Genomic DNA, 24,079 nt, shown 5'->3' with positions numbered 1-24,079 from the left:
AATTTTGAAGCAGCATAATCTATATCAGTCAATACGGTTATAAATTTGTTAGTTATCAATGTAGGAAGAAAGATAAGGCTGAACTCAAACATTACTACAAAATCTCTTACTTTAAAAATAATTCGGATTTAGCCTCTGTTATATCTTGGTCGACGCAATCAGGCTGTAATGGTAAACCTTTCAATAGAATGGCGACCGAACGCATTGCTGCTTCGTCAAGGTTACTAGAATTGAAAGATAAGTTGTTAGAATTAATTCTACAAAGATGAGGAACTATATGGTCACAGTGCTGGTGATTTCAATCTAACATTTTGAAAAATAGATCTATTTGGCGACGACACCAATGAAAATAAAATAGGTGACTCTGACAAAAGTTTTTTTCCAGCTCCTTGGTTTCCCAATCCCAGACAAACGAAATCTTTGAGCGGTTTATTTTGAAAGTGGTACCCTAATGGCAGCACTACTCAATAGTGGTGATATACTTTTCAACGAATACTTGTGATTATAAGCCACTGACCTTTATATATCCCTGGACCAAACTATTTCCACCATCTTTGATTGGAGTTTTTTTGGAATTGGTACCCGAGAAGAAGCCATTGCAATGTTAAAAATTAACGTCTAAAGGCCGGTCTCCACTTACGCGCGCTGTGATCGCACCTTTTGGCTTCAATCCTTTTTGCTTGAAAAAAAGATTGCGTCAGAAAAATGTAGCGCGCACTTGAAAGAAAAGTTGAACACATTTCGACTTTTTTCAACCGTTACGTCAGATTGCGCCAATGGAGTTGCTTCATTTTTCTTTTGACCAATAGCGTGGAAGCTTTGCTCGAAAAAGTGCGATTGAAGCGCGCGCAAGTGGAGACCGGCCTTAACAGCGCTACATCATCAAAAGTATTCGAGGGAAAATAGATCTAGCACTCTCGATGCATTTTCACCGCTATTGAGTAGTGCCGCCATTAGGGTATCAATTTCAAAAAAAAACCGATCAAAATCTTTTGGTTGGCCAGGATTGAGTAACTTGGTCCAGGGTATAAAAGGTCAGTGACGTTAAACTTCTAACATTACAATGACTTCTTTGCAGGTACCACAAAGAGCACTCCGATCAAAGATGGTGGATAAAGCTTAGTCTAGGGTTTATAACGGTCAGTGTCCTTCTCTACTCACCATGATATTGCCTGAATTTCTTGCGATAAATTTTGATTTTCGTCTTGAGTGTAGAGGACCCAATCTGTAAGATAATTGACCAGCTCGTTGCGGAATTTCATCTCTTGACGAAAAGACAGATCCAACCTTCGAATCATTATCTAAAAACAAGGGTTAGAAATAATAAAAGTTCGCAACTTAGTAACTCAACATATTACAGTTGACTCTCTCTAATTTAATCTTCAAGGAACCAAAAAATGATATTCTAGTTCGAATTACAGAAAGATTCGGATAATAGAGTTTCGAATTAGAGAGAGTTGACCGGAGAGGTTGTGTTTTGGTAAGTTACGTAATTCCCGCCATTATGGAAGCAAACGTTTACGATTTAGGATTCATCTCAACAGATTCGAACGTTTGCTCCCATAAAATAACCTCCTTAGGTTGAGTTGTAAACGAGGGAATCCATCAGAGTTGGTCAGAAAGAGCGAAAGAAAAATATTTTTTTGTTTATGCAGCACGAAATCGAACACAAAATAACAATAGAAGACTCCAGCCTGATACGAGACACGTGTCTGATATGAAACAGGAACACTCAAACTGAAACCTTTAAATACGTTAGAGTGTTACTTAATCACTTCTTCACTTGTCTTCGTTGAAAGAGATCATAAATCATGTTCCGCAATTTTTTTAAAGGAAAGAAGTCATTCAACGTTAATGTTTCTTTCTAAACAAAGCCAAAGTAACGTTCATTCACTTTAAATGTTCTTTACCGCCATGTGGAAACCACTCTCAAGGGAATCAGACTAATGTGGAAACCACTCTCAAGGGAATCAGACTAATGTGGAAACCAATCTCAAGGCAATCAGACTAATGTGGAAACCACTCTCAAGGGAATCAGACTAATGTGGAAATCACTCTCAAGGGAGTCAGACTAATGTGGAAACCAATCTCAAGGGAATCAGACTAATGTGGAAACCACTCTCAAGGGAATCAGACTAATGTGGAAACCACTCTCAAGGGAATCAGACTAATGTGGAAAACCACTCTCAAGGGAATCAGACTAATGTGGAAACCACTCTCAAGGGAATCAGACTAATGTGGAAACCACTCTCAAGGAGTCAGACTAATGTGGAAACCACTCTCAAGGGAATCAGACTAATGTGGAAACCACTCTCAAGGGAATCAGACTAATGTGGAAACCAATCTCAAGGGAATCAGACTAATGTGGAAACCACTCTCAAGGAATCAGAGTAATGTGGAAACCACTCTCAAGGGAATCAGACTAATGTGGAAACCACTCTCAAGGGAATCAGACTAATGTGGAAACCAATCTCAAGGGAATCAGACTAATGTGGAAACCACTCTCAAGGGAATCAGACTAATGTGGAAACCACTCTCAAGGGAATCAGACTAATGTGGAAACCACTCTCAAGGGAATCAGACTAATGTGGAAACCAATCTCAAGGGAATCAGACTAATGTGGAAACCACTCTCAAGGGAATCAGAGTAATGTGGAAACCACTCTCAAGGGAATCAGACTAATGTGGAAACCACTCTCAAGGGAATCAGACTAATGTGGAAACCACTCTCAAGGGAATCAGAGTAATGTGGAAACCACTCTCAAGGGAATCAGACTAATGTGGAAACCACTCTCAAGGGAATCAGACTAATGTGGAAACCAATCTCAAGGGAACCAGACTAATGTGGAAACCACTCTCAAGGGAGTCAGACTAATGTGGAAACCACTCTCAAGGGAATCAGACTAATGTGGAAACCAATCTCAAGGGAATCAGACTAATGTGGAAACCACTCTCAAGGGAATCAGACTAATGTGGAAATCACTCTCAAGGGAGTCAGACTAATGTGGAAACCACTCTCAAGGGAATCAGACTAATGTGGAAACCACTCTCAAGGGAATCAGACTAATGTGGAAACCACTCTCAAGGGAATCAGACTAATGTGGAAACCACTCTCAAGGGAATCAGACTAATGTGGAAACCACTCTCAAGGGAATCAGACTAATGTGGAAACCACTCTCAAGGGAGTCAGACTAATGTGGAAACCACTCTCAAGGGAATCAGACTAATGTGGAAACCACTCTCAAGGGAATCAGACTAATGTGGAAACCAATCTCAAGGGAATCAGACTAATGTGGAAACCACTCTCAAGGGAATCAGACTAATGTGTAAACCACTCTCAAGGGAATCAGACTAATGTGGAAACCACTCTCAAGGGAATCAGACTAATGTGGAAACCAATCTCAAGGGAATCAGACTAATGTGGAAACCACTCTCAAGGGAATCAGAGTAATGTGGAAACCACTCTCAAGGGAATCAGACTAATGTGGAAACCACTCTCAAGGGAATCAGACTAATGTGAAAACCAATCTCAAGGGAATCAGACTAATGTGGAAACCACTCTCAAGGGAATCAGACTAATGTGGAAACCACTCTCAAGGGAATCAGACTAATTATATTGGCGTGGTTTCCACTGTAGCAAAAGAGTGCACACTTAAAGCGAATGGACTTTAGAATACATACATTTTCGACCAAATTACACATTTTAGATTTGACGACCAGGGTTTGTACGGTCGTACTCAATGCTCTGATATATCTAAAAATTATAAATTAAAATCACGAATTAATATCAAGAGCAAATCTAAGACTTCGCAGACTTTAAAACATCAAATTTCTTATGAAATCGCATAAAAAATACTCACAAAATGGAGAAAATAAGAACACTTTAAGAACATTTTTAAGCTTAAAACTCAAAAAATTAAGTACTTCTAAAGACTTAGAGATCTCCAACGTTTTCTTATGAAAAACGTGTAGAGTTTTGTTTTATGTGAAGATTTCATCTCCTTACTTGACAATTTCGAGGATGATATCTTCAACTGGAAGCGTAATGAGGATTGCAGCCACTCCGTCCACTTTATTCTCCAATATACAACGAATGACATAGATGAGTTGTTCAACGTATATCGTGTTCTCTTTGTTCACCATAGCCTGAAGTAGAGAGCAGTACACTTTTTAAATAAGAAACCAGGTTGCTAAAAGGTATGAGGGCTCAGATTTTTTTCCCCATCTCATAAAGTAAAGGCTTTAAGATAAACTAACCATTGAAAAGGATGGCCCTTGACCCAATAAGCATAGCAATGGTATACTGATATACCAGTGGCCAAAGCAAATTTTTCAGAAAATGAGCTAGAATGCTATTCCAGAAATAATCTGTACCCCCTATGTTTAGGAGGTGTATGCGTCCAGGGTGTCATGGAAAAGAAAAAAATCAAGAAGGTCCGGCTTTTCGAGTGTAAAAATCAAGGGCAGTCAGTAAAATGAAGTGGAAAATCAAGCGTGATCAGTAAACCGAGCTCGAAAATCCAGGGTGGTCCAAAATCGAGAAAGAAATCCAAGGGGTCCTGAAAATTTGAGAAAAAAATTCAAGGGGGTCACCTTTCCCAAAAAAGACCTCAAAAGGAGGTACATTTTTTTCTGGAACAGCCAATTCCAATTAGTCATGCCACTAAAAGCGCTCGGGAGTATTCAAGAATTCTCATCAAAATGAATATTTTACACACCTGGTTATTATCATCAAAGAGGCAACCAAGGGTCGCTTTACACTGTGCGAAAAACGACGGATAGAGAGGTGTGCTTAGGTCAAATCCCAATGATTCCTTGACAGCACTTCTCAGATTCAATGATGTATGTTCGTTGGTGCAAACCAAAAGTGATAGTAACTTGCTGATGAATCTAAAAATGGCGTTAGATGTTATTCAATCGTTAGCTCAGTTACCTAATCGACCCATAGATGTCTGATATAAAATACTAGATGGAGATATTTCGTCCTTAGCTGAAGCAAAACAATCCACCATCTTTGCTAAAGTAGATGATCATAGTAGACCACAATTCACTTTGATTGATCAAGTCCATTGTCTTGTCTCCACCCTTAACACAAGGTTGTTTGCTTTAGTTGAATAAATTGCTGGTACCGAACTATGGTCTACTTTCAGCAAATATGGCAGATTATTTTACTTCAGCAAATTCAAAAACGTCAGACTTCAAAGATAGTCAAAAATACCATGCGTCGAGAAAACTTTTTCTTTCAATAAACGAACTCCTCGAAAGCCGATCCCGCCGTTTTTAAGGTTTGATAGATACAACTATACAATTATACAGCTATACAACTTTGATGGCAAAATGATAGACTAGTCGCTTTTCCTGTCTTTGATATAGACGGTTTATTGAAGTTTGACGCTTTTTGACTTTTATCAAGACGACTAGAACCAAGTCTAGCAAAAAAGAACATGCAGTTTATTTACTCTAAACTAGATTGAGATGTTTCATAAGGGTTTTAACCAATCAGAGAGCGTGCAAGAAGAAGGTGTATGATGGTACCTATTAACAGCTGTGTCTTGTAAAGTGTTGAAACCGAACGTGTTATCTACCGTTGGACTTTTAGGTCTGTGTGGAAAAGAAAGATGTACATTGGGAACTTGCTACCAACCATGGGGCTTTATATTATAGGTCTGTGTGGAAAAAAATGTGAAAGGGCAGGGATTGGGCTTTTCCAGAAATAGTCTCTACCCACGTGTTGAGGAGATGTTAAGTCCAAGGTATTCTGGAGAAAAAATCCAGGGGGTCTCGTTTTTCGAGTGAAAAAATCCAGGGTGGTCAGAAAAATAAAGTGGAAAATCCAGGGTGGTCAGTAAAACGAGGTCGAAGATCCAGAAAAATCCAAGAGATCCTGAAAAATTGAAAAAAAAATTTAAGGGAGTCTCCTTTTCCAAAAAGAATACCTCAAAATAGGGGGTACAAATTCTTTCTGGAATAGCCCATTTTATTGACGAGTGGCAAAGTGCAAGTAATCTAGAACATTATTATAGTAAATGGTGATTTGCAGTGAGTAAGAATGGATGAAGTGAGAAAGAAGGAGATCGTATAGCAGGGAGCACTAATAGACAACTCCAGGCTCTTTTATGCCTGATTTACTAGGAGTTTTACATTTTACGAAACGAAGCACCTACTTTTCGACACTTTCAGTAGCACATATACCTCCCATTGCACATAAGAATCCAGTCATTTTGCTCCACTCCGATATCGTTTTCTAAAAACAAACAGAACAAAATGTTGAATCAATTCGATTAATTTTTTAATATTATAATCAATCCAAGCCTATGATCCAATGGGTAGACTGGAGTCGTTTATGATCCGCGTAATATAGTAATAAAAGTGTTATATGATAATATGACAATTGTTCAGGGATAACATTAGACGATGTTATCGTCCGTTACAATGATAGTAAATAAAGGCGGGAAAATATGGCGGTATGGCGTTATGGCGGTATACGGAAAAAATCGGCGGGAGAGTTTCGAAGAAACGGACGATAACTCTTTGGCATAAAAACTGTTTTGCGGTTTTGCTTGGACTAACCAGTGAGACTGGTTAGTCGCTCCGTGGTGAAAATTGCCTAAGTTTAAAGGCCGAGCTTGGTTCAAACGAACAAAAACACGCTGGAAAAGAAAATCCAGCTCATTATGGATTTTTCCTTCTTGGTTCATTTGTTCTATTGAGACTTCAAGATAACTTAGTTAAGGGAGTACTCTTTCCTCAAGTATGCTTCTTTAGAAGCTGTTTTTAAAATGATTTTTCGACTGAAGTCAACAGCAAAAAGACACAGAAACTATAAGGTAAGTCACTTTGTGTATTTATTATGAATCTTAGGAATCACAGGCAGTGTTTCATTAAATATGTGAATGCCCTCATATCTCCACTCTTAATAGTTATTTCCATCTGGTGTTAGCAGTTCTTTGACAACTTGAAAAATTTCAAACAAAGTAATTATTGTGGACTTTTAAAACTGCTTTTACTAACGTACGACAACTTTCAATTCCTCAAAATTCTCATTTTGATTTGAATTGTCGACAAGTTCATTACCTAGTTAAAAATTCAAGTTTTAGGTATACTCTGTAAAAATTATCAGATTATTATTCTAAATTTTTTTAGGTAAGCTATTAAATCAGAAATTGAACTGTTGTTGGATGCATGGGAAAATAATGAGAATGTTTGTCAGTAATTTGCAGAGAGCACGATACCGAAATGAAATATTTGGCACAGCATCCTGGATCTTTGAGATTGAGACAATATTTCAATCGACGTTCTGGGTATATAAGTTGAGATTATGACTTGGAATATTTCACTTGACGTCCTCGTACAATTTGAGATTGACACTTGGAATATTTCAGTTGACGTCCTCGTACAATTTGAGATTATGACGTGGAATATTTTACAGACGCCCTGGTATAAATTGAGATTGTTACTTATGTGTTATTATGACTTAAGACTTTTCACTTGACGTCCTGGTATATTTTGAGATTATGACTTGGAAAAATTTACTATAATATCATGGTACTGTCGGAGAACAGTTTAGAATCATTTTTTATCATGATTGAACTACTTATTTATCAGTTATTTTATATCAGAATTCTAGTGTCATTTTAAATCTGCCTTAGGGTTTTTACTGATTGGTATTTTTCCATTAAGCTTTGTAATTTCTGGGGATTTCTTAACATGGACGATTCTCTTTTCATGCTCTTTTCAATGTCTCTAAAACTTTTTGGGTAGAAAAGAAATTCAAGCTCAGATTCATAGCAAGATCGACATACTGCAAAAGTTTTTTACAATTTACAAGCTGGAACTTTTTTACTTTTCTTGCAAAAATTATCATGAGAATTTTCATCCACTGTGTTTTTTATCAACAGGAAAGTCACAAATTGCAAGCATTTTATACTTTCAATAATTTTCATCTGCTTTTGTCTTTGAGCAATGGTGGTGGGGAGAAGATACTAGAACTTTTTCTTTTCTTAAAATGGACTTTTTATATAAAAGGAAAAATAATAATGATTATAATCAATCCTCAGGCAAAAAAAATACAAACCAACAAACTTGCATGATTTCATGCTTTTTAAGGAATTTTATAAAGTTTAGCTAGATATTCTTGTTGCAAAGAAGTTACAAACTTATTCAAAAAATGAATTGATAAAAATTTGTTATTCTTAGAAAAGAAGGTGTAGTTCCAAGAAAATATTAAGGGAATAAAAGGGAGAGGGTATCCAAAAAGAAAGATATTATTTCTTTGAATCTCAGTTTCTCTCTCCCGCCAGTTTTCTTTTTGTTTTGATTTTTTCGAATACCGAACACGGCTGGCCTCGCATACAGAAACTCAAATTCATACGATTTTGGCTGTTTTTGTATTTTGCGCCAAAATCGTATAGTCTAAGACTGGCAACTCTACCGACTGTAAACTCTTTTCGGAAAAAAAACTGTTTGCGAATTTTCTTCGGCTTTGGGCTTTTTTCTTAGATAGTGATTCGTCTTAGACTATAACATAGTCTAGGATAACATCAGTTAGAATTAACTAAAATTTGTCCCTTCTATTATTTTTTTGCTTATTTTCTACAATGTCTGAAATAGTCGACTACCGCCTAGTGAAGACATCGATAAGCATAAATAACTAATAAACTTTGTGATCGTAATTAAGGGAATCTAGGGAAAGGAACCTCTACTTGTCTAAATTTTCCACATAATCCTTGATCTTTCTCTTTAATTACTAAAGCGTCAAGCGAAAAGGGGCACCAAACAGCCAAGTACAGCCAACTCCCTCAAACTCGAACCTCTATTATTTAAATCTTTCTGTAACTAAAATAAACTAAAATATTGGTTCCCTCACAGCTGGAAAGTCGTATAAAATACTCTTTAATTCGAATCTTCTTAACATTCTTAGTATAGTGTCTTGAAGATCGGATTAGAGAGAGATTCAACTGTAATTGGTAAGACCCTACACGGAGGTAGGGGAGGGCGTCACTCTTTCTCCCTTGATTATTCCACTTACCCTTCCTTGATCCTTCTCTTTAGTTACTGAGCTTCAAGCAAGGGGCATCAGTACCTTTTTAGAATCTTTGGTATGACCCGGCTGGGGATTGAACCTACAACCTTGTGCACTGTAGCCGGATGCTCTACCTTTGTACCGTAGATACCGTAGCCTTTGTATCAACCACTATATAGACTTGAACCTATTCATTTCCTACCGTTGCTCTTGTTAACGTACCTCGAGTGCTTCATTAGATACTGCTGAAACTGGTGAAAAAGCGTTCTTCTCTTTCGGGTGAAGTTTTGATGAAGGTTGTGCGGACAAATCAAAATTCAATAATTCGTCGCGTGGATAGTTGATCAAACCTTGCGTCATCTTCTGCCATTTGTTTAGAGTGTACTCCCAAGCCTGAAAATAGGGAGGTTAAAAGTTTAATTTTTTCTTAAGTTTTCCCATTTCATATCAGACACCATTATTATTAACAGACCTATTGTTATGTTTCACTGAATAAAAAACAAAATTGTTTTTCTATTCCTCTTTCTGTCCAATCTTGCTACATATCCGTGTCAACTCAATATCAAAAAGCTAGAAAACTAAATTGATGAGTTAGCAAACGACATCAACTTATTTAAAAACAAAATCTTTATATATTAGAGCAATGAGCAATGTTAACGATTTCGTTCGCCAATAAAGAAGACCTTCCTGGACCAATCATTCGCAACATACACTATTGCTAGTTTTTTTTTTTTTGATAGTTGTTATCCAGATTGTAGATAGATGATATAAATTTCATTTGTTAATTGACATTTCATGTCGGATCAAAATTCGTCTTTTTGACGTCAATTTTTCCTCATTTTCTTGCAATTGAAAATGTATACTATTACCAAAAATACCTGCCGTTTCCCTGATTTTGTTTTTCCGAACCCGATTTTTTGTTTGAGAGTCCCAAGATGTCCAAATTATAACTATACAAATTTTCCTGGCTCTAGCGGTCAAACTTTTGGCACAATTTTAAAAAGAATTTTGGACATGTTTTTTTTAGACCACCCGGTACAATGACCCTCCCTTCACAATTCACGGTCAACCATCGCTCCAAAGGAAATTCTTAAATTCTTAAAAAAAATTATTAAACGAAAGGGACAAGAAAGGAGCCCTTATTTACTACCTATACTAAATTGTACGGCGCTCGTATGGTTTAAAACAAGTGATACTTTTATGGACCTACCTGGTTATCAAAACTAATCAATGAACATTAAAACAATGAAACACATAAGACAAAACTGGTCAAAATAAAAAATAATAAGGTTTGTTTGGGTAAAAAGGTAATTTATTTATTTATAAGATAGAAGAATATTGATCTATGCTTGTAAACAGTGATTCTTTCATAGCTAGAAATTCATTTTTTGAATGATAATGATAAAACCTCGAGAAAAACACACATTATTGGGCATATTTTAGCCAAATTTCGAAGCATTTGCTTATAAAAAAGTTGAAAAAAACAAAATTTACAAATAATGAAAAGTAAACCTGTAGAAATTCATCGAAGCAAAAAGTACACTGTATTTCAGCAGAATATGACAATTTTTAAGCTCTTCATGCCATTAAAAATGTTTTTTCCAATGTGCTTATAACAGTTCTTACAAAAAACATTTTAGCAACTCAAAATTTCAAACCTAATTTTAATAGCAAAGAAAATGGGTAAAATAGGTAAGAACATTTGATCTATGCTTATAAAATAGTGATTCTTATAGCTAGAAATTCATTTTCTGACCCGAAATTTTTTTTTTACGAACATCTGCTTCGACCATTTCTTCCCTATGATGGTGATCTGTCTTTATGCAAAAAATCAGAAAAATTTAAGGACTCAGACTCGAGGAAATCTCAAAAAACCTCATTTTTGGGCATATATTGGCCCAAATTGACTCAAGGAAAATCGGGCTCCGTCACATTCGAGGGTTTACCATTTTGATTCTTTGTGCAAAATATCTGAAAAATTGAATGAGCCAATCTGGAGCGAACGAGCGAACGAACAAACGAACGAACGAACGAATGACGTTTAATTTATAGGACCTCCACCGGGGTAGGTCCAAAAATTGAAATTATCCCCAAACATAGAAAATTTACCCCTCGGACAAGGCAAATTTTGTCCCCCCCCGGACACTATATCCTCCACACCCAATGTACGGACATTTTCTGGAAGAGCCCAATATAAAACGAGTTAAAGATAGGAAGAAAACACGAAAGTGGAGTAGGTTCAAAAACAATAATTGCTAGTGACACATTAGAATTGTTGCGAGTAAAGTAGACAAATGTTCCAGGGTCATCCAGGGTGTATCCGTTAAAAACATTATGTCATGGTTATCTTAAATTGTGAATCACAATCATCGATAAAGAAAGTACCTATAATATGTGGATCAAATAATTAAGTTCAGTGTTTGTCATTTTCTAGTTCGAAACATTAAATTTATCTATAAAAAATCAAGGGTGTTATGTTATTTCAAAATTTCAATTACACTTATGGACCTTTTGACCTGTTCAGGCAGAACATTCTTTTAGTGTGTGGAATTGACGTCCGCAGTAAAAAATAGATAAGATGACGCCAAATAAACTTGTCAGAACTGACGTCAAATATTATCATTTAGCTTTTGATAGTTTAAAAAATAGTTGACAAAAAATGAAGCAGTACTACAAACAATGGCTAGAAAGGCGATACAGGCGGAAGGAAGGCATCTTTACCACAAGGTAAGCAGTAGGTAAGTATTTTGAATTGAATTGAAAAGCAGGAGAGTAATGCCCTACAGATCGTGTTCAAGAGACTATGACATTTTAGTAGTTGAATCAAAACTTTGTGTGTCAATCCTGGGATTTCATTTCATAATTTTGGATCATTTTGTACATTTTCTGAAGCTGAGTCTACAATAAGAAATATCAAGGAATGAGAACAACAACGAAGGGATTAGAAAAAATGAAACGGAGGGATGAGAAAGGAACGAAAAGGAGGGATGAGAAAGGAACGAAAACGGAGGGATGAGAAGGAACGAAAAAGGAGGAATGAGAAGGAACGAAAAAGGAGGAATGAAAAAGGAATGAAAAAGGAGGGATGAAAAGGAACGAAAAAGGAGGGATGAGAAGGAACGAAAAAGGAGGGATGAGAAAGGGACGAAAAAGGAGGAATGAGAAGGAACGAAAAAGGAGGAATGAGAAAGGAACGAAAAAGGAGGGATGAGAAAGGGACGAAAAAGGAGGAATGAGAAGGAACGAAAAAGGAGGAATGAGAAAGAACGAAAACGGAGGGATGAGAAGGAACGAAAACGGAGGGATGAGAAGGAACGAAAACGGAGGGATGAGAAGGAACGAAAACGGAGGGATGAGAAGGAACGAAAAAGGAGGGATGAGAAGGGACGAAAAAGGAGGGATGAGAAGGAACGAAAGCAGAGGGATGAGAAGGGACGAAAACGGAGGGATGAAAAGGAACGAAAATGGAGGGATGAGAAGGAACGAAAATGGAGGGATGAGAAGGGACGAAAATGGAGGGATGAGAAGGGACGAAAATGGAGGGATGAGAAGGGACAAAAACGGAGGGATGGGAAGGAACGAAAACGGAGGGATGAGAAGTAACGAAAATAGAGGGATGTGAAGGAACGAAAAAGGAGGGATGAAAAGGAACGAAAAAGGAGGGATGAGAAGGAACGAAAACAGAGGGATGAGAAGGAACGAAAACGGAGGGATGAGAAGGGACGAAAACAGAGGGATGAGAAGGAACGAAAAAGGAGGGATGAGAAGGGACGAAAAAGGAGGGATGAGAAGGGACGAAAACACAGAGGGATGAGAAGTAACGAAAATAGAGGGATGAGAAGGAACGAAAACGGAGGGATGAGAAGGAACGAAATCGGAGGGATGAGAAAGGAACGAAAACGGAGGGATGAGAAAGGAACGAAAACACAGAGGGATGAGAAGTAACGAAAATAGAGGGATGAGAAGGAACGAAAACAGAGGGATGAGAAGGGACGAAAGCAGAGGGATGAGAAGGGACGAAAACGGAGGGATGAGAAGGAACGAAAACGGAGGGATGAGAAGGAACGAAAACGGAGGGATGAGAAGGAACGGAAAAGGAGGGATGAGAAGGGACGAAAACGGAGGGATGAGAAGGGACGAAAACAGAGGGGTGAGAAGAAACAAAAACAGAGGGATGAGAAGGGACGAAATCGGAGGGATGAGAAGTAACGAAAATAGAGGGATGAGAAGGAACGAAAACAGAGGGATGAGAAGGGACGAAAGCAGAGGGATGAGAAGGGACGAAAACGGAGGGATGAAAAGGAACGAAAATGGAGGGATGAGAAGGAACGAAAATGGAGGGATGAGAAGGGACGAAAATGGAGGGATGAGAAGGGACGAAAGCAGAGGGATGAGAAGGGACGAAAACGGAGGGATGAAAAGGAACGAAAATGGAGGGATGAGAAGGAACGAAAATGGAGGGATGAGAAGGGACGAAAATGGAGGGATGAGAAGGGACGAAAATGGAGGGATGAGAAGGAACGAAAACGGAGGGATGAGAAGGGACGAAAACGGAGGGATGAGAAGGGACAAAAACGGAGGGATGAGAAGGAACGAAAACGGAGGGATGAGAAGGGACGAAAACACAGAGGGATGAGAAGTAACGAAAACGGAGGGATGAGTAGTAACGAAAATAGAGGGATGAGAAGGAACGAAAACGGAGGGATGAGAAGGGACGAAAACACAGAGGGATGAGAAGAAACGAACACGGAGGAGTATAAAAGAAAAACAAAAGCGTGGAAAAAAACAAAAGCATAAGGATCGAAGGAAAATACAGGGAAAGAAAGAAAAGGAAAACAGAGTGCTAGGAACAAAAACAAGAAGAGGTCCTTTAAATCTAAAAAGACATGTTTCCCATCAAAAAAAAGTTTTCTAAAACGTAAAAACAACAAAAAGCAATTATTTTGAAAGGCTTTCTAAGACTTTTTCTATTGATCAAAAATGTTTTGGTGCATCGGAGGTGAACATCTATGAAAATGTAATAGAAAAATAAAAAAACATGAAAATACACTTTCATAATTGAATCACTTTGTGACATACAATCAAACATTTGAGAAATAGAAGCAAGTTAAAGAAAAGGGTCACTGGAGGGTCAAGTCAAACAGTTCTTTAAATCTAAAAGGACTGCTTTACATCAAAAACAAACTTTTTCTAAAAGCGATAAAAAGCAACTATTTTGGAAGTCTTTCTAAGACTTTTTCTATTGATCAATAGTTGTTGTGCATTGAAGGTGAACAATTATGGAAATGTAGTAAAAAAGATAAAAAAGAAAAATGGGAAAATACACTTTCATAGTTGCATTACTTCGTTGCATACAATCAAACATTTGAGAAATAGAAGCAAGTTAAAAAAAGGGGTCAGTGGAGGGTCAAGTGAAACAGTTCTTTAAATTTAAAAGAACTATTTCAAATCAAAAACAAACTTTTTCTAAGAGCGAAAAAAAGCAATTATTTCGAAAGTCTTTCCAAGACTTTTTCTATTGATCAATAGTTGTTGTGCATTGAAGGTGAACAATTATGGAAATGTAGTAAAAAAGATAAAAAAGAAAAATGGGAAAATACACTTTCATAGTTGCATTACTTCGTGACATACAATCAAACATTTGAGAAATAGAAGCAAGTTAAAGAAAGGGGTCAGTGGAGGGTCAAGTGAAACAGTTCTTTAAATTTAAAAGAACTGTTTCAAATCAAAAACAAACTTTTTCTAAGAACGACAAAAAGCAATTATTTTGGAAGTCTTTCTAAGACTTTTTCTATTCATCAAAAATGTTTTGGTGCATTGAAGGTGAACATCTGTGAAAATGTAATAAAAAAAGAACAAACCATGAAAATACACTTTCATAGTTGCATCACTTTGTGACATGCAATTAAAACATTTGAGAAATAGAAGCAAGTTAAAGAAAGGGGTCAGTGGAGGGTCAAGTGAAACAGTTCTTTAAATTTAAAAGAACTGTTTCAAATCAAAAACAAACTCTTTCTAAGAACGACAAAAAGCAAATATTTTGGAAGTCTTTCTAAGACTTTTTCTATTCATCAAAATTGTTTTGGTGCATTGAAGGTGAACATCTATGAAAATGTAATAAAAAAAGAACAAACCATGAAAATACACTTTCATAGTTGCATTACTTTGTGACATACAATCAAAACTTTGAGAAATAGAAGCAAGTTAAAGAAAGGGGTCAGTGGAGGGTCAAGTCATACAGTTCTTTAAATCTAAAAGGACTGTTTTACATCAAAAACAAACTTTTTCTAAAAGCGATAAAAAGCAACTATTTTGGAAGTCTTTCTAAGACTTTTTCTATTGATCAATAGTTGTTGTTCATTGAAGGTGAACAATTATGGAAGTGTAGTAAAAAAGATAAAAAAGAAAAATGGGAAAATACACTTTCATAGTTGCATTACTTCGTGACATACAATCAAACATTTGAGAAATAGAAGCAAGTTAAAGAAAGGGGTCAGTGGAGGGTCAAGTCAAACAGTTCTTTAAATCTAAAAGGACTGTTTTACATCAAAAACAAACTTTTTCTAAAAGCGACAAAAAGCAACTATTTTGGAAGTCTTTCTCAGACTTTTTCTATTGATCAATAGTTGTTGTGCATTGAAGGTGAACAATTATGGAAATGTAGTAAAAAAGATAAAAAAGAAAAATGGGAAAATACACTTTCATAGTTGCATTACTTCGTGACATACAATCAAACATTTGAGAAATAGAAGCAAGTTAAAGAAAGGGGTCAGTGGAGGGTCAAGTGAAACAGTTCTTTAAATTTAAAAGAACTGTTTCAAATCAAAAACAAACTTTTTCTAAGAACGACAAAAAGCAATTATTTTGGAAGTCTTTCTAAGACTTTTTCTATTCATCAAAAATGTTTTGGTGCATTGAAGGTGAACATCTGTGAAAATGTAATAAAAAAAGAACAAACCATGAAAATACACTTTCATAGTTGCATCACTTTGTGACATGCAATTAAAACATTTGAGAAATAGAAGCAAGTTAAAGAAAGGGGTCAGTGGAGGGTCAAGTGAAACAGTTCTTTAAATTTAAAAGAACTGTTTCAAATCAAAAACAAACTCTTTCTAAGAACGACAAAAAGCAAATATTTTGGAAGTCTTTCTAAGACTTTTTCTATTCATCAAAATTGTTTTGGTGCATTGAAGGTGAACATCTATGAAAATGTAATAAAAAAAGAACAAACCATGAAAATACACTTTCATAGTTGCATTACTTTGTGACATACAATCAAACATTTGAGAAATAGAAGCAAGTTAAAGAAAGGGGTCAGTGGAGGGTCAAGTCATACAGTTCTTTAAATCTAAAAGGACTGTTTTACATCAAAAACAAACTTTTTCTAAAAGCGATAAAAAGCAACTATTTTGGAAGTCTTTCTAAGACTTTTTCTATTGATCAATAGTTGTTGTTCATTGAAGGTGAACAATTATGGAAGTGTAGTAAAAAAGATAAAAAAGAAAAATGGGAAAATACACTTTCATAGTTGCATTACTTCGTGACATACAATCAAACATTTGAGAAATAGAAGCAAGTTAAAGAAAGGGGTCAGTGGAGGGTCAAGTGAAACAGTTCTTTAAATTTAAAAGAACTGTTTCAAATCAAAAACAAACTTTTTCTAAGAACGACAAAAAGCAATTATTTTGGAAGTCTTTCTAAAACTTTTTCTATTCATCAAAAATGTTTTGGTGCATTGAAGGTGAACATCTGTGAAAATGTAATAAAAAAAGAACAAACCATGAAAATACACTTTCATAGTTGCATCACTTTGTGACATGCAATTAAAACATTTGAGAAATAGAAGCAAGTTAAAGAAAGGGGTCAGTGGAGGGTCAAGTGAAACAGTTCTTTAAATTTAAAAGAACTGTTTCAAATCAAAAACAAACTCTTTCTAAGAACGACAAAAAGCAAATATTTTGGAAGTCTTTCTAAGACTTTTTCTATTCATCAAAATTGTTTTGGTGCATTGAAGGTGAACAATTATGGAAATGTAGTAAAAAAGATAAAAAAGAAAAATGGGAAAATACACTTTCATAGTTGCAATACTTCGTGACATACAATCAAACATTTGAGAAATAGAAGCAAGTTAAAGAAAGGGGTCAGTGGAGGGTCAAGTGAAACAGTTCTTTAAATCTAAAAAAACTGTTTCACATCTAAAACAAACTTTTTCTAAGAGTGACAAAAAGCAATTATTTTGGAAGTCTTTATATAACTTTTTCTATTCATCAAAAATGTTTTGGTGCATTGAAGGTGATCTAAGATTATAAATAGTGATTCTTATAGATAAAGATTCGTTTTTTGAGCCGAAAAATTTTTCTTTGTAAAAATCTACTTCAGTCATCTTTTACCAATAATTTGCCCCAAAAATTCTTTTTTCGAAAATCGGGCTCCGTCACATTTTGGCCACCACAATTTTACACCTTTGTACAAAAAATCAAAAGATTCTTAGATCCAATCCTGAGAAAAGTTAGTAACGAACACAGGTTAATTTATAGGACCTCCAGGTAGGTCCAAAAATACATTTAGATTAACATTTACCCAAACATACGTAAGTATATTCATTTGGTGGCTGAGGGTGGATCCGGTAGGAGCGAGGGAGTCTATCGACCCTTTTCTATTTACGCTAAACCTGGGTGGTCGAATACTGAGGTGAAGCTCAGCACCTACTCTCAGCTCCCATAAACTAACCACCAATATTGGATTACCCAATCGGGACCCAATCTATGCTACTCATTCGACGTGTTGGCAGTAACCGGGGATCGAACCCACATCCCTTAGATTGTAAGGCGAATGCTCTACCGACTGAGCTACCCGGCCACAACATAACATCCCAAATGCATCGCTAACCTATCACTTTTTCTTCCTAGGGAAAGGATGTAAATTTACTTCTAGCCTTTCGCTATGAAACTTCAATGTAACATACCTTAATATTGCCAGGCGTTTGAGTGGTGACTTCTCGAAGCGTGGACAGAATCTTCTTATGAAGAGCAGTGCGACCTGTGAAGACATTGGATTAAAGGTTTTATTTTTACGTAAGTGTTGTCGTTTCATATCAGACACATATTTCATATCAGAACAACAAAATTGTCATTTTCTAAATCCATATGACTTCTTAGCTTTTTCACCAAATGTGAGAAAAATTATTTAGTTAAGAACTTTAATGAATAGTCGAGATCCAAAAGAATCATCATTTCTATTACTACCCTCATTTTTGGTAACATCCTATTCCACTGTCACTCTCATAGTCTTAAATATTATAATTTCCGGTAGTTGAAAACACGCTTTAGATATTTAAGCAATTTCTTATCCCAAGAAAATTTTTTTCTGCACCTCTAGCAAAAGTCCTTCCCGATCTTCAGCCGGCTATATCCAGGAAAAGACAGCGGAAAAGTCCGGAAAAGTCCCGAAAAGGTCAGTGGAATCTTAGTCAGGGGTATGGAATCTTACCCAAAACGACAGTACTCTACCCTACGTGTTCTTACAGAAAAACAACTGAATTTAATACCTGTTTGCAAGACATCGTTGCTAAATTTATAATAAGCTGACGTCAAAGGTGCAGGGTGTATGGGGCGGTCTGTTGTCAATAGAGAACACTCTTCGTAAAGTAATCCAAAACATTTCATTGCCAGTAACACTTTCTCCGTTTCTGAACTCCACAATGTCACCAAGAAAATCATCTAGAAAACCAAAAATATAAATGTTGTTAATAAGAACTTCAGAAATATAGAACTTTCAGGTAGGCTTTTGAATCTGAGACTTTTGATTGTTTTCACATTTTGCATTTTCGAATTTTGACGATAAATGTCCTAACCCTACATAGGAGATTCGATTTGGTTTATTGGACCTATATCTGAACGGAACGTAGAGAGTGAGTTTAAGCCTGGTTTCTTATGAAGAAAATAACACGAGAAAAATAATTTTAGATTTTAAATTAAAATGCTACCTCTAATTTAGATAATGCTTCTGAGCATATTGAATTGTGTGTTCCTATGAGCGCTTGATGACTGTTTCTCTCTAAAAATTCGATGCGACATTTCAAGATCTTTTGCAGCCATCTCATAGCTTTCAGTTGGTTGGATGCACTCTCACCGAGAAGCCTGTCAGCAACATTGAAAACGATATGAGAGCTAAAGAAAAGAAGTATAGTTAACGTTGTTAGAATACACTTTTCAGCCTTTCGCGAGCACTGACCTTTATATATCCCTGGACCAAGCTATATCCGCCATTTTGGCTGGCATTGAATAACTTAGTCCAGGGATATATAAAGTTCACGAGGGATAATTCCTTACAAAATGAATGACGTAAAATGTCAGTTTCTGCAATGCAGCAACTTCGGACATTTTAATGTCATCCAACCCTGGGAAACTAGAACTCACTTTCATGAAGGTTTCAGAAAAGTAAATGATCGAATGAAATGAGCTGATGGAAGCGTTATTTAGAAATGACGATTATGTAGGCCGATTTCATTTATATTAATTTGCAAAAGTTTATCTTTTAATATTCTACACGACTCAGTTTAAGAGAGAGAGCACTCGACAGTAAAACTATAACAGACAATGATTTCAATGTTATTCAAGAAAGTTACCTGATTTCCCAGAATGTAGCCATGGGTGCCTCAGGGTTCCATAACTCGATGTTTTGCGGTGCATGTAGCCTCAACATTGTCTGAAAAATTGATAAAAAATCAAGAGATCAAATTAGGAAATTAATTAGATCATTAGATAATTGTTGCATTATTCTGACAAATTGTTTCTTTTCCATTCATTGGGGTAAAAAATGATTCCATATGTTCCCTAATGCTACGAGATTGAAAATAATTTTGGTAACACGTAGTAAATTGACGCGATAGTGTAGCTCTGTTATATCTCCTTAGCGTTCCATGTAGGATCGGGATAAGGAAAGGATCGATGGGGCTGTGGTGTAATGTTAGAAGACATCGAAAGGGTGCATATCACGAAATAAAAGAAAATGGCAGTAAATAATACCTCAGACACTTGTGTAGAAACGTCTTGTAGATTATCGAACATCATAATGATCACCAAGCCATTCATCAATTGCATCGAACTCGCTTGCTTGGCCGCTGCATTCTTATCATAATTCTAAAAAAGTCAGCAGATGGTCCAATCAAAAAATGAGTGTCTTTAACATATTGAGAATCTCTATTAAGATTCAAACCTTTAATAAAGAAAATGGCCCTTTCATCTTATAGAAAAGAGATTCAACCACATGACCAAAGGCCAAATCTCGTTGCGAAAGGTTTATCTTACAGAAAAATTCACTTTTCTAAGATACTGATTTTGAAATTTGCCCTTTTGCCTTGATAAAAACGAAAATGTGGTTGGTAGACGCCAAGATTTTCACTTCTTAGCCTTCCTACGTAGCACATCATGATGAACTTATACAAATTGATGAAGGCAGAAAAACACTGAATGAAGTTTGATGAGAATGGATAAGATTGGAACATCTTTATTTTAGTAGCAGCATGTTTAGTAACATGAAGGTAGACCACCCAGCTGAGGTGTGCAAGGTTGTGGGTTCGAGCCCCAGCCGGGTTATACCAAGGATTCCAAAATGGCACTTGATAACTCTTTGCTTGATGCTCAGCCAAAAACATGATTCAAGGGTAAGAAGAAAAATCCAGGGGAAGGAGTGGCGCTCTCACCTACCTTTGGGTAGACAGCTAAAGAAAAAGGGAGCATTCGTGTCGCCCTCGATTACGGTCGCAAACTTACTTACTTTAAAAACGAATTTGCTCTTTCCATATGACAAATTATCAGTTTTGTCGTTTCTATTTTTTTTAAATTTGATTTTTCGAACATTCAGCCTCTCTTATTGTCATCCAGAAAAGAAAAGAACATCGCAGATTTTGTTTTTGGCAAAGCATCAAGAATTAAATGTAACACTTACAATGAGAGCCAATTGGGGATCAGCATGGAACAGTCGCATCAACCATAACAACAATTCTGTATCTTTCTCATAATTGATCGAAGAGTCTTCTTTCTTTCGTGTGCTTCCAACTTTACTTAGCTGAAAATTCAAGAGTTAACCCATTAAGTGCCACATAGCATAGCATCATGCAAGATCGATCATGTTTTTGGTCACGTGCGGGTATGTCTTGACCAAGGAACGCCACAACCCATGCTGTCTCATTTTTTACCCCACCCAAATCAAAAACTCAAGAAAAAAAGTCGAGATTGGCATCTTTATCTGACTCGCTGGACACAAAGTACACGCATTTCGCATTTGAAATTAGAAAAATATTTGAAACTGTAAAATCAAAACACAATGAAAAAGGAAAGCAAATAAAAAATTATGAACCATATTTGACATGATTCTAACTTTACTGAAATTTTGTATAAACGTTTCTCTAAGAGAGTTTATGTATTAAGCTATTTGAAAAAACCCGCAGTATTGACTCGCAAAATCAAGGACGGTATAAAAGTGCTTGTTTAACATTGTCCTCAGTTAATCAGAGTATGTACAATTCAAAAGCAGACCGTCTCTGATGCTGAGAAACACAGAAACATGAACTCGCTAATCACTTACTGTAGAGGATCGATGGATAGCTGACTGTCTTGGTGTTGGTTGTTTTGGTCCTTCGTATGACGTCATTCTTTTGATACAATTCTACAGTGAAACAAGTAACAATTAAGTTTAACAACAATCTTTTGGTTTGTTGAGATGTAATTCAAATTCAAATTCAATTCAATCCAATTCAATTCAATTCAATTCAATTCAATTCAATTCAATTCAATTCAAAACTTATTTATTCGCCTGCATATCATTAAAAATTTACATATTTAAGTTTGTATAAATTAGGGGAGGGGATGCAGGCCAGGAGTCCATCCAATACACGTTTCCGTCTAATCATATGGAATGGCTACCTGGACGCAGATTTTTTTCCTGTGGGGTTGATATAACTATTAGAGTAACAATATTTCAATATTCCAAATAACAAAGTAAAAAAAATAATCAACATGACTATCGACAAAAAAATATATAGTTATATAAGTAATCTTTTGTTTTAATAAATCAAATTAGAGTATTTTTATATCTATATGGACTTTCATTTTTCTGGTATGCAAGAGGTCAATTTTGAAGGAATGTAACATCCTAAATAACGAACCTCTTCTAGGAACGGAAATGCTAGTGAACTCAAACTCAGTTTTCTCCAGAAAGAACAGTTTACAACAACAGCACAAACAAAACTCCGATGAACCTTTTGTCATTTTCACTTAATCTAGTGTTCTAAGTGAAATTCTCTAATCTGACCATGTCATGCGCTACGGTTCTGTTTCGCTCCGAAACGAAATAAAGTCATTCTATTGGCTAAATTCAAGTTTTACATTACTTCTAACCAACAAAATGGTTTCCTTTCGTTTTGAAGCGAAAGGGAACCGTTACGTGCGAACATGGTCTAAAACTTGGTCCGGAAACAGCAAATTCGACTAATGTGAATTAAAATTTAACAAAATGTGATAATTTTTTTTCAGAATACCATTAGGTATGTCTGTGCCAAACATTCTCAGCAAATGCAAGATTGTTATGAAATTCATTGCTAACCTGAAACATACTCCTTATCTGGGTGGATCTTGCATAAACAACCTCAATCTTTGGCCACCACTCTAAAGATTTCTGGAATAAATGTATAATTAATGCATAATAACAATGTGATTAGAAAACCCAGCCGTTATCTAGAAGTTGTGGCAGTGGAATGGGGGGGGAGGTCTTCAGTGAAGCTGTTTCAGAAGTACATCAAGAGGCTGCTAGTCACAGATATTATATTCCTTTAAAAAGTATAATAGCTAAAAACTGTAACAAATTTCACGTGTCCAGTTTTGTCTAGTTTTTAATTCGACAAGACCGCCATGTTGTATTTCAAAAAATTCGAATCGCGATGTTGACGACCGGAATTCAAAAGAAGAAAATGGACTAGTCAGCTCTAAATCTGGACAAGCTACCTTATGAGAAGCCTGATGCAGTCAAGTATTCATAGATCAATTTAGCTAACATGGTTCAGAGGTACCGAAATCTCAAGACTTGATGACGGAATATCTTAATCATGATAAAAAAAAAACATAGATACCTCTTTGACAATTTTGTGATAACCTTTAATGATAGCTGTTTGAAAGATAGGATTACAGTCTGGTAGAAAACACACTTCAAAATGTTGACTGTTCCTGTGGTTCAGTCTGAAGCTGGCAACGAACAAATCTACCATCAAATCGTTCACATGTAAACCTGATGTACTTGTGTATGGTTTGTCTACTGTGAAGAGTAGGGTCTAAAGAATAAGCAGAAAATATATCTTCTAGTACATTTTAGTCTTTGACGTGAAGAAAGCTGTCAACCAGATACAATAATAAAGATAAAGATCATTTTGCAGGTTTAGACTCAAAAAATCCTAGCCCATGTATTGGCGAGTGATGCTGGTCAAAAATAGAGGGGGTATTTGTGACATTTTTGTTGAGGTTTACATTTAGCCCTATAAAGTGTGCTAAGTTTGAGGTTGACAACTGAAACTTTAGTATGGTTAGGCTGAATAATTTTGCTTTCTAGGCATATAAGTATCTTTTTATGAGGTTTACCCTAACTCGAGATACGTTTTTTTGAAGTGGGAGCAAAAGTTGAGGTTACCATGACCTGAGGTTGACACTGTTAGGGTTCTTTGACACCCTGTAAGTTGACTTTTGAATTAGATTTTGGATATGTTATAGCTCTGAAATTATCTCAAAGGGTTGAAAATTGCTATGAAGGGTGTTATTTGAGGTTGACATTTATTAAATGGCTCCAAAAATGAGGTTAACATTAGTTTTGTGCATAATTTTGACAAAGGTAGATAAATATGATGACTTTGGTTTACAAAATATCATTATTGACCATCTAAAAATCTTTTTCCAAGGAAATATCTGTTATTTGAGCAAGTTTTGAGGTTGACAACAACGTTTATTTCAATGCAAGGTAAAGTGCCTTATGGTGGAAACAGCCAGAAGCTCTTTTAAAATCATTTGTAAAC

The 24,079-nt window shown here is 36.0% G+C and overlaps 1 protein-coding gene across 4 annotated transcripts in view; it reads right to left on the bottom strand.

Moving 5' to 3' along the window:
- Positions 1-24,079, bottom strand: part of LOC136805288 (neurofibromin-like) — a 69,143-nt gene that overhangs the window by 31,331 nt on the left and 13,733 nt on the right. For 3 of the 4 annotated variants that reach the window (XM_067061867.1, XM_067061866.1, XM_067061869.1), the window contains exons 11-27: positions 23,150-23,347; positions 22,627-22,698; positions 21,610-21,690; positions 20,971-21,090; positions 20,049-20,162; positions 19,649-19,728; positions 19,007-19,190; positions 18,569-18,740; positions 17,987-18,060; positions 9,244-9,414; positions 6,164-6,243; positions 5,535-5,600; positions 4,718-4,889; positions 4,006-4,145; positions 3,681-3,753; positions 1,162-1,301; positions 111-224 (exon numbers count right to left, since the gene is read on the bottom strand). In XM_067061867.1, the coding sequence (XP_066917968.1) occupies positions 111-224; positions 1,162-1,301; positions 3,681-3,753; positions 4,006-4,145; positions 4,718-4,889; positions 5,535-5,600; positions 6,164-6,243; positions 9,244-9,414; positions 17,987-18,060; positions 18,569-18,740; positions 19,007-19,190; positions 19,649-19,728; positions 20,049-20,162; positions 20,971-21,090; positions 21,610-21,690; positions 22,627-22,698; positions 23,150-23,347 (2,051 nt within the window). The remainder of the gene's footprint in view (positions 1-110; positions 225-1,161; positions 1,302-3,680; positions 3,754-4,005; positions 4,146-4,717; positions 4,890-5,534; positions 5,601-6,163; positions 6,244-9,243; positions 9,415-17,986; positions 18,061-18,568; positions 18,741-19,006; positions 19,191-19,648; positions 19,729-20,048; positions 20,163-20,970; positions 21,091-21,609; positions 21,691-22,626; positions 22,699-23,149; positions 23,348-24,079) is intronic. The other variant, XM_067061868.1, reaches the window with a different exon arrangement.

This window comes from Clytia hemisphaerica, unplaced genomic scaffold (genome assembly GCF_902728285.1).
Source record: "Clytia hemisphaerica strain Z4C2 unplaced genomic scaffold, Clytia hemisphaerica genome assembly, whole genome shotgun sequence".
NCBI lineage: Eukaryota > Metazoa > Cnidaria > Hydrozoa > Leptothecata > Clytiidae > Clytia > Clytia hemisphaerica.
The sequence above is the reverse complement of the archived record's forward strand: the minus strand, read 5'-3'. Positions and strand labels throughout refer to the sequence as shown.